Raw genomic sequence first — 11,003 nt, 5'->3', positions numbered from 1 at the left:
GCGCATCAGGTTTCATGGTTGAACTCGACGGAAAAACTGACGCAATGCTTTTTTTGGGAGCCTGCACCTGTCATTTGACTTGGATCGGTATGGTTCCTTTACATTGCTGTTATTTTACACATACAGTATCTGCTTTGTACTCTGTTTAAATCACTCCATAGATTTATTTTGTGTTTGGACTAATGCATTCATTAACATAGCTCCAGAGAGACCATTGTCAGATAATCTAACAACTTTTTTTTCCCAGTAACGATTTATTCTTAAGTAACTTGTGAAGTGAGTTTTGTTTATGTCTTTTTAACTTGTATGAATTCACAAATCATTCAGTTTCGGTGATTCAAAATAGAAATTAAATGAATGTTTGCTACCCCCCCAACACGTTTGTCTTTCCCGTATGGAAAACAAGTGCACTTCTCCTTTCCAGTTGTGACATTCTGAAACCACGTCATTCAAATCGATTGCATCAATCTTTTTTTTTTTTTTTTGCCAGCAGCTGATAGTTCCTACCACTATGATGTACTATAATTTGCCGTCAATGTGTATGTAATCAAATAAATTCTGTGTCCAAAATCCCTCTCTCTGACTCACTTATCTGCCTTATGACTCTACGTTTCTCAAACATTTTAAGAATGATCGGGTTCTTAAAAGTGAGCCATGATGCTAAATTAATTTAATCACACAGGGTTCGGAAAATGGTCGTGCCGACAGTTGTGTTAAACGTGTTCAAAATGTATCACTTCAAATCTTTGCGTGTGTGGTCACCACCAAATTTGGATGAGTCATAGATTGACATTCAAAGTCATCCAGTGTCAAAAAAAAAAAATCTCACGACACGCCAACAAAATCGGAACTATCACAAAAAGCATTTCACTCCAATCATGATCTTAATTTACTCACAGATGTACTTAATGCAAACTCTCGACCCTATTTATTGAACACAAAGCCGATTTACTTGCGGGAATCATCTCGTGACATTTAATAGATTTGGGATCATGGTTACACTACTCTATATTAATAAAAGGTAATTAAAAACTTTGGGGGAGGGGGAGGTTCTGGCAGATCTTGTTTAACCACCTGTTGCCACCCATAAAGATCAAACAGAAGAAGCGCTTTGTGTTCCAACGAAACAGACCGTGACAGACGAAATTAATTTGCGAGTAAATTTAGATGCAATCATCATCATTGTTTACACTTTTTGTGGCAGTTTGGTTTGGTGGTGTTCCATGAAACCACAAACGTCAAGTATGGGCCTCACGGGATTCAGTATTCTTAAATAAGTAAGTAAACAACATGAATCGAAAGGGAATATCATTTGCAAACTTTTATTCTATTTCCATTTCCACGAGTCAAAGTGCACCCATGCAGAGCCCTGTGAGGAAGGTGAGCGCGTGTCCCAGCAAAAGTAAGGAGTTACTCAAGTGCGCAGGGGCCGCCGCCTTCAGAAAAGCCCTCCATCTCGACTGATTGCGAAACGTTTGGCCATGGCTGTCGTGGCGCCCGCTGGATTCCGTCTTTTGGCCGGCGTGCCCCCTGGAACCGTACTTGGGCCTCCCTAGGAAGCCCAGCCCGTATCCGGTGCCCGTGCCCCCCAGCATGCCGGCCGCCGCCGCCCCCGCCCACTTGAGGCCGGGCTTGGGGAGGCCGTGACCCTTAGAAGCAGGTACCTTGTTGCTCTTTCCGCTCTTATGTGTACCACCGCCACGCTTGCTGTATGTGTACTGCGCCCCTGGACACAGGGCTACTACGAGCAACAACAAGAGCCACAGTGACACAAGCTTCTGCTGGCCTGTCATCACAGCCTGGAGGTCCTGCAATCACACAAGGATCAAAACGATTATTTTCTATACGGTGTGTAATAGAACTGACATAATTACATAGTGCAATCGTTATTGCTGATATGTAGCAATGCGTCCATAACACCAAAACAATATCAAGGAGAGACAATCGTAAATTCTACATGATATAGAATATTAGTTTTAAGAATGCTGTTTTATGTCATTACACATATTTCATTATACCGAAAGCATGCATTGATCACTGTAGTACTGTTGTAAGTGCGGGTACATAAAAGTTTCAGTGAGTTGATGTAGCAAGAATTTTGTGTTAAATAAAAAAATAAATATAAAAAGCACGAAAAATAGCTTATTTTGCTACTGTGGGAAGTATAATAGAATAATACAGTTAAAAAAAATACTTTGAGGCCTAATGCACTAAGTGTTTAACAGCTGGGATAGGCTCCAGCACACCGGAACCCTTGTGAGGGTAAACGGATTAGAAAATGGATGGATGGATGTTCCGTAAAGTGCTTTGTTACAGCTGCAGCTGTTGTGAAAGTGCTATATGAATAAAGATGTATTGGATTGTAGTAGTAGTTTGTTAACAGAATAAAATGCAAATAAAAAAAATTTCAAAATGTGCGAAAAAAAAAATCAGCAATTATTGAGTGAAGGTGTAGTTTGTGGAGTAGGAGCTTGAATAATAAAAAATACATTTCTTTTAGACTCATAACTTTATAAAATAAAATCTTTAGACTGATGTGGCAAGTACTTTGAAGTCCTCTCATAAAATAAAAATAAAAGATACATTAATTTTAAAAACTGACAATTGCGTCTGTAAACTAACGTGACATGAATTGGGTGGTCGTAGTTTGGCAAAATAAAATAAATGGAAAAAGTAAAACCAAAACATTAAAAAAGGGAAATTTTGGGTTTTCTTAGGGTTGACGCGGCAAGAATTTATTTTTCTTAAATAAAAAGTTACATACGAAAATAAGTAAAAATAAATGAGATTGATTTAAGTATTTAGTAGTAGTTTCATAAATAGATAAAAAAATTAAAATAAGACCTAAATATGAAGACACAATTACAATATATTGACTTTGTCTACACTTTGCAAAAATTGCCAATGTTCCTCACACAAAATAAGAACCATCAAAGAGCAACAGTGTGTTTACCTTTCCGTGGGGTCCCACACTGAGGATGTGATGCTGATGGGGCAATCCATTCGATCCAGAAAGTTGCCCTTTCATAATTAATTCGACACCGACAGGAGCTAAGCCCCACCCCCCTCGTGTTTCTATTGGCCAAAGAGGAATAATACAGTACAGGTTGAATGATTTTTGCTGACCTCCCACGGCCATGTGCCATTATTCAGCACATATGCAGACAGGGGACGGTGTGACACTGCACACGTTTGCGATCAACAACATATACTGACATGTTGTTAGCACTAAGGCTAGCTGATAATTACACATGACGATTAGGATTAAAAAGACCCTGTAAAGTGAATTTGGCACTTCTGTTGTGTGACTTAGAAAACATTCCTTTTCACTTGACAAAGCAATGTACTATATACCATAAACATCTTTGAACCGTGCCCCATGTTCCACAATTTCCTATATATTTCCCAAGAGCAGACTGTAAAATGTGGTCTTCGTTAAGTTGTTCAAGGACAAAACCTTTCCCAAGGAAACTCGGAAAAAAAAAAAACATGCACGCTGATTAAAATGGAAAACTTTGTATAAAATTATGTAAGTGTTGCTCATTAAATTAGCTAGCTAGCTTTCCTACTCCATATCCACCCATTAAAAACAAAACTCGCTAGCTGGTTGCTAGCTAGCTAGCTTTCCTACTCCATATCCACCCACTGAAAAAAGACCACTTGCTGGTTGTTTGATATTCTCTCTTCATAATCACAAGGAAGTCTTGAGTGGCTTCAGGGCCTATGATTCATCTTACAGAACACAGCAGACAACCATGACTTCATGAATCAGAGCTGCGTTTGCACGGCATGTTTTGCTGCATACAGGATGTAAAACAACAGAGTTGATTGTTAACAGACATTTCTGTTCAATAAAACACTAGTCTGTGCCCCCCCCCACCCCTTTTATTGGCAGTGTTCCTTAATATCTATCATCTTGCCTCTGAGGGGAAACTGGCGACAGACACACACTTGTTCATGTCATCATGTGAAGCCCCTTTGTCACAACAAAGACTGCATAAAGATCAGTTGTATTCATTTTTAGCTCTAATTACTTGATTGTAAAAATGAACATACGATTCTGTGTTGTGCACTAGGGAAGAGAGTGATTTGATCTCAAATAAGTCTACACACATTTATTTATGCAGCTTGAGATGCAAAACAACAAATCAGTGCGAAAACAAAGAGACAAAAAAAAAAACTTTGATTACATCCATATTAAATGCAAGAGGTAGATGGCACCAGACGGCAATGTGACGAAGAAAAAAAAACCCAACAGGGTAAAAACTCCTCTCCAACTAATCAGTACATGGTGACCTGGGTTTACGATGGGATTCTGTTCCTACAATGGTGATGTAACCTGAATTTGTATTTACCGACTCACTAAACTACCCTCATGCAGTAGTGAAGTCACAATTACAGGAAATAATTTGTAAGCCATACATACAAAACAAACAAATGAACATAAGTAAGGTAATCACTGAGTGTGCCTTCTTGTTCGGCTTGACCACATATTCTTACGCTGCTAGATTAACACCTCGGACTGGTTGCCAGTCAATCATAGGGCACATACAGACATATGTGATGTCATGAATTAGAAGTGTCATTTAGTTGTCAAAGATAAAATTGAAAATAAAAGTAAAGTTCTTCTGCCCTAAAAACACCTGACTTCTAATTGGCACCTAGTATTCTCTGCAGCTACTACGGCCAATATATGAGGGGGGTGGGGACCTACGGTGATCGCTAAGACGTTTCCAGTTCCTCCTGAAGCTAGATGACGTTTTCAAAGAGTTGCATGGAAGACATGATACTCTCATCCTGTTACAAAGACAAAACGCCAACGAGATGTAATGCGCAACGCCGCATACGCTGACTGGTATTGTGGTTTTACCTTCTGGCAGGTGTCTATGAATTCATCCATGGTCACCACTCCATCACGGTTCCGATCCATTTTCTGGAAAAAAAAATATTTGTTTACATGTATTCATTCAAAACAAGGATTCGACCAAACAATCCAGCGTACCTGGAAGAATTTCTCCACATGCTCATATGGGGAATCTTCTCGTACACTCGGTAAGGTGTACCTGCCCATCATGTCATAAATGGATGTCATGATTGCCAACATGTCCTGCAAGAAAAACAATTGAAACGTGACTCAAGAAATCATAACAGTCTCGGTAGTAAGGGTTTCTCCACGGAGCTAGAACACTGCCATTACATTTTGGCATTGAAAAGAAATGCATCATATAAGAGAATGATGCCATTTGGAAGCAAAAAAAAAACAAAACAAAACAAAACAAAAAAACATGGAATTGTGTCACTTGCAAATGCAGCCTGTGGCCAGCAGAGGGTGCGCTATTCCAGTCGGCTTTTCCTGACACTCTTTCATGTCACATTTACGGTGGCATTTGAACAGCAGTGTGTAGACTTTTTAGAACTAATATATAATCCTAGATACAATAATTCATATATTCCCAATGCTGGAATTGAGTAACCGTGTTTTGGCTCCACATTTCTCACACAGGGTAGAAGTTGCATCAACCTCCTTAGTGATGTAGCCGTCCTTGTTGATATCATAGAGATTGAAGGCCCAGCGCAGCTTCTCCGTCACCGAACCTCGAAGCAGCACGGACAAGCCCAGCACAAAGTCCTGCGAAAATAATTTGTTTAGCTCATAAATGTCTTCAAAATTGTAAAATAAAAAGGGGGCGCGAAACTCGCCTCGAATCGGATGGCGCCGCTTCTGTCCATGTCGAAGGCGTTGAACAAGAAATGTGCGTACATGGTGGCATCTGAGAAACGAGGCAAGCAAGAGAAGGTTGCACATTTTAATACAATAGGAAAAAAAAAACCCCAGCCCTCAATATAATGCAAACCAATCAATAAACCATCGCTGATGATGTCAGTCAAAACTAACATTTATCATCACGTTTACCTCCTTGAGGAAAGAACTGTGAGTAAATGGTCTTGAATGTTTCTTCATCCACAAGCCCACTGGGACATTCCTTTTTTTGTGGAAAGAGGAATGATTAACAATAAGTGAAATACACAAGTGGGAAGGGAAATATTCAAATTTTCTTGTAATGTGTGTCGAATCTCCGCTAAAAGCACAGGCTAAACTTACCGTAGCTCCTAAAGACTTACAAAGATGTTAGTCTCTCGCTTGTCATATTACTTCAATATACTTTAACAGGAAGCCGGGATTTGGCGCCATCTTGTGGCAACTTTGAGTGCTAAACTCACTCAAAAAAAAAATGCAGGTGTCTCGGTACAGATTGCGTCGGGCATTAGAAATTCCACTGTATAAGCAACGTGGTTTTGCTTACGGCAATGGTTCCTGACCACAACTCATGACACGGATCCTTAATGTATTTTGGCAAAGCTGACTTGTCGTCTTTGTCTCCACGTTAATTACAGTTTAATTCATTTAAAGTGCACTAAAAACCTGCAACTCCCCACATGCATTAGCACGCACCGCGGACGGTTTTAATCACGTGAGAGCTCAAGCTCAGCATTGTAGTGCACATGCAGAAAAGAGAAGAAACCTTTGATTACATTTTTGAAGCCCCTGTAAAGGGACTGAAGCTCCTTCCTGGTGAACTGGGTCTGCGCCTGGAGCTGCTCAAGACCCTCGGGTTGATGACGTACCATGGAGAGCTCGAGGTCACTGTCGATACTATCTGCCAGAGGGAAGGGAAGGGAAAAAAAAGCCAAAAGGGGGATGTGAAGACACGGCAATAACAGGAAAAAATATTATCTACCAGAGGGAAATGGAAGGCAAAAGATGGTAATGCTTTCCATCCGGATGCAAAACATAAGGTAGGGAAGACGATGTGAGGAAAGTGTGTGGAAAATAGAAAATAAGATGTAAAAATAAAAGCTGGGAAAACAGCTCATAGCATCTGATGCTAAAGGAATAAGCGACTATTCCGAGTAGTTTTTACTCGACTTTCATTTTGGACACTTTGGATGCAGTTTATTATTTAGTTGCAAGTCGTGTGGATCGTTCTCACTTAGGATACCTGACACTTGAAGTGGCAAACAAACCCCCCCCAAAAAATTCCATGACTACATACCCCAGACAACAATATTTTTTCGTTTTTCCTGTAAATTTCTGCATTGTGAGTTATTCAAGAATTCAAAATGTCCACCATGAAAAGTGAGAATTGTGCCAAAAGTGCCAAAATATCAACTCAATATGTGTAAACATACTCACCATCTTGACAAAGAGCGCAACACAAATGCACAGTGGGAAGAGACAAGACCAGGGGAGAGATAGAGACGATGAAAATAAAGGAATAACACATTTATATTCATGCCGTTTGGTACTGCGGGAGGACTTTAACATATCGGACTTCACTACATAAAAATGAGAGCTGTTTCGAGCAACAGTTGCAGCAGCTTTACCAAAAGCAAATCAGAGCCACGATAATAAACATAACATGCAACATTTGTAAAAAAACAGATTATTATTATTATTATTATTATTATTTTTTAATAGTTCTTTGGAAGATGACATCATCATCATCCTCACGGGTGAACCGAACAGTTAGCGTGTCTTACCTTCCTGCAACAAAGGCTCACACATCCCAAACTGTTTGAGCACAAAATAAAACATCCCCGCAACAACGACCATGGCAATAATTTCCATGCCATCCAATCCCATCATGGCATCTCACTTGATCTTGTGCAAACAAAAAAAAAACTGAACGTAAATATCAGCAGTTAGGAGCCGGACTCGGAGACAATCCCAGCAAAAAGACGCAAAGTTGAAGTAGAATTCCACCACATGCTGCCGGATGATGTTGATAAGCATCGATCCCCTTACATGATCCACAACCGGCCTCCATTGCTCGTGGTGGCGACCCACCACTATCTCCTCTCACCTACGTGTGCGTGTGTGTGTCTTTGGGAGGTTTGATCGTTTCAGCTTGTCCGTCTCTATTTGCTTGGTCATTTCAAGGATGCAAAGTTGTTAAAAAAAAAAAAAAACAACACATATCCGCTGATGCAGGGGATATCCGAACAGCACTTAAGAGTGAAGGAGCCCGCCCGTCGATACCGCTGAGCTTAAAGCACATTTAACGGGCCCGCTAAACGGCGCCTTGTTTAAAGTACTGCAGATACGCAAAGCGGGCACGTCGTCGAGGATGCCCGAACATTCCGCCTTCCATCCATGTGCTCGTAGCAAGTCACATTTGTTTTGGTGTGTGTGTGTGTTTGTCAGCGTGCTAACGGGGCAACAAAAGGGAGGTGGGGTGGACAACTGCTGACTCGGCATAACATAATGGACTCCGTTTAAGTAGCAGAGGGCGAATCAATTGTGAAGAGGTAACTTATCGGTCTTTGATGGGGGCGGGGGGTGGACAAAAGTAGGACAGGGCATTTTGTTGGCTGTGGAAAGTACTTTCCTGTGGCTTGGAGGATTCCCTACCGTCAGCCCGAGTGCCGTTCACAAGTATTTGGACAATGACGAGAGTGGTATGATGCCATTTTTGATCATACGTCGATTTGCTCACTTATTGGCCCACTTTTGACTGATTGGACCATGTTTGACACTTGATGTGATATGCTTTGGATCATGAGCTGTTCCTTTTACTTGCTCTACTTTTCACCTCCGTGTTTTTATAAGAATCCGTAAATAATCTTAATGTATCTGTCTGTCCTTCTGAATAAAGCAGACATTTAAATGTCCAAATAAATCAGCCGGTATGACAACAATGACACATAACAGTGAGATTGTGAGGTCACTTTGAAAGTCTGTCATCTTATGACTCAAAAGGTGTTGGAGAAGTTAGTTTATGGGAAAAAAAATGACCACAAACACCTCCAATTTGCTATCATAAAAAGTGTCCAGTTGGACATTCTCACACTTCAGCCATTGTAGGCTATTAATTTTAAATGTCATTTGCTGTTGCAGTTTTGCCTGTTGACCAGTAGATGGCGATCAGACAGCTACAAATCCTTCAATTGTGCATTTAACCAGTCCAGATGTTTTTTTTTTTTTTTTTTTCTTTTCGGTATTTGCCACTCAGCAAGTGCTGTGTGCGTGCGCGTCAGTTCAAGTGATGGGTTCTGGCGCTTCGCTAATGCTTAGACATGCAGAAACAGACGCTCCTCCTGTCCGTCGAGTGCACAGCAGACTCCGCAGAAGGCCACTGTCAATAATTAAGAAAAATGTCTGCATACCAGTGAAACACTAAGAATAAACCCCACGCTCATATGTCATATTGTGTATGCTCCAGTGAAGGGACAAAATATCATCTCCCGAGTACGGAACGATATGAAGTCACATTTACTTCCAACTAGTTTGCTTTGCAACTACACGACATGACAAAAAATGGCCAACATGCCGTGGAGGAAATATGAAGCCACAAAAACACAACACTGTTTGACGTGGAAAAGGTCAGTAAATATATATCTTTTTATTTTTAAGTTATTTAAAGGAGACTCGTTACAATTTTATTTCCCCATACATTAAAACCATTTCCAGGCATCTAAGTGAGATATGTCTGTGCTTTTGTCATAATACTATCAAGATGAATAATTATAGCACACTTTACACAGCCCATTTCTTGCGCTGCTGAAATCAGTATTTTGAAAGTATGTCACAGAGACATTTTGGGTGGCTCGTTGGGCAGGTACTTTTTTTGGGGGGGGGGGGGCATTGGCATTGCACTTCTATTCATATCAATACAGAAAGATGATTTGAGATTTAAATTGGGGGGGGGGGGGGGAGAACTACCTGGTCCCTGTTGAGGGGTGCTCGCGATGATCCACTTGACCAGACAGCACTTCATGAGAGATTTTCGTGAAAATTTGGGTCTCTGCCACTTGGAGCCTTCGGCCTGTCCGGCCGGGCTCGCCTCTTTCCCATCAGGCAGTAGACCGCCATCCACCTCCTTGTCTTCTGCCTTCAAGGAGACACAAATAGACGCAGCAAAGACTCCGTGAGACTTTAATTATGGTTTCACTTCAGACATGTCTGTTACACATTAATCTCCCACTATTAGTCATCCCCACCCTCTTTGCTGTGCTGCGTGATCCTCCATGCACAATTTTGTTTTACTTTTTTTTTGGGGGGGGGGGGGTCCAACCACAAACACCACCTTCAGACACGTTCAATGTGGATGTGTCATTGAGTCCCATCCGCAAACCCAAATGACATTTTAGAGCCACAAGTACAGTTTAACCGGGGTTTCCTGATACTGAAAAGTAGATTCTAGCCAGCATAATGTTGAGACATCGCTTACAAATGTGAGCCGATGATGATGTGGATGGCTAATATTTCTGTGTCCAGAGTGCTTCTAAAAATAACACCTTTTCTTGTCATTTTCCTCATGTCATCTGACACTGGAGCACATTCAGGCGTCTGTGCAGCCAGATGAATATTTCAGTGATAACAGAGCCACTGCGGACATTGTGTCTGAATTTTGAGAGAGTTGAGACCATTTTTCTTTTTTTATGTTAGCATTTCTATCTTGGGCATGAAGTCATCATACCTGACAGAGGGTTTTATTTGGCTTACTAAGATAAACTAAATTGGCAACTCCTTTTTTTGGAAAAGATGCTGGTGAATGCAACCCAAGTATTATTTTTTTTTTTTAATGCACATGAATTAAAAATGCTGTACAGTGTGGGGGCGCTAGGCTGTCCCTTCTGTTTGACTAAGAAAAGAGGATGGCGTAGCGCACACACATGCGTGGCGTCGCTCAATTATTCACACTCCTTAAAATTGCATCAATAAAAGATTAGACCATTTATAGAAGCTATCCAAGGGCACAAAAAGCATTGAAAACTCCCAAAAAAAACATACATTCATCTGGACGCAAACGTGACGTGTTGCATGATACGGCAAAAAGATGACTTAATTTTAAGATGAATTCACAGGAGACATGAAACGCTTTTTCCTCTTACAGAAAAATGTTATATATATATATATATATATATATATATATATATACCTGCTGTACTGCCCCTCCTCACCCTTCGTCCTGATGTTATTTCCTGCTGCGACCAATCGC

General features: G+C 40.7%; 2 protein-coding genes across 4 annotated transcripts in view; both read right to left on the bottom strand.

Annotated features, from left to right (window-relative positions):
* Window positions 1-461: 461 nt before the first annotated feature.
* LOC109523597 (uncharacterized) lies at window positions 462-3,570 on the bottom strand. Its single transcript, XM_019882832.1, has 2 exons — window positions 2,954-3,570; window positions 462-1,808 (listed from the first exon to the last, which is right to left on the bottom strand). Exons 1-2 carry the CDS (start codon window positions 3,137-3,139, stop codon window positions 1,347-1,349), a joined length of 648 nt encoding a protein of 215 aa, XP_019738391.1. The 5' UTR covers window positions 3,140-3,570; the 3' UTR covers window positions 462-1,346.
* Window positions 3,571-3,634: 64 nt separating this feature from the next.
* The window catches only part of LOC109523595 (calsenilin-like), an 11,989-nt gene continuing 4,620 nt past the window's right edge, over window positions 3,635-11,003 (bottom strand). Inside the window, exons 1-8 of one of the 3 annotated variants that reach the window (XM_019882829.1) lie at window positions 7,543-9,601; window positions 6,535-6,659; window positions 5,915-5,984; window positions 5,701-5,771; window positions 5,522-5,629; window positions 5,003-5,107; window positions 4,871-4,933; window positions 3,635-4,797 (exon numbers count right to left, since the gene is read on the bottom strand). In XM_019882829.1, the coding sequence (XP_019738388.1) occupies window positions 4,750-4,797; window positions 4,871-4,933; window positions 5,003-5,107; window positions 5,522-5,629; window positions 5,701-5,771; window positions 5,915-5,984; window positions 6,535-6,659; window positions 7,543-7,648 (696 nt within the window). In that variant the 5' untranslated portion in view covers window positions 7,649-9,601 and the 3' untranslated portion in view covers window positions 3,635-4,749. Of the gene's footprint in view, window positions 4,798-4,870; window positions 4,934-5,002; window positions 5,108-5,521; window positions 5,630-5,700; window positions 5,772-5,914; window positions 5,985-6,534; window positions 6,660-7,542; window positions 9,602-9,721; window positions 9,894-11,003 lie in introns of those variants that run through there. The other 2 variants (XM_019882826.1, XM_019882827.1) reach the window with 2 other exon arrangements.

The sequence above is a fragment of the Hippocampus comes genome, unplaced genomic scaffold, assembly GCF_001891065.2.
Source record: "Hippocampus comes isolate QL1 unplaced genomic scaffold, H_comes_QL1_v1.1 scaffold30, whole genome shotgun sequence".
NCBI lineage: Eukaryota > Metazoa > Chordata > Actinopteri > Syngnathiformes > Syngnathidae > Hippocampus > Hippocampus comes.
The sequence above is the reverse complement of the archived record's forward strand: the minus strand, read 5'-3'. Positions and strand labels throughout refer to the sequence as shown.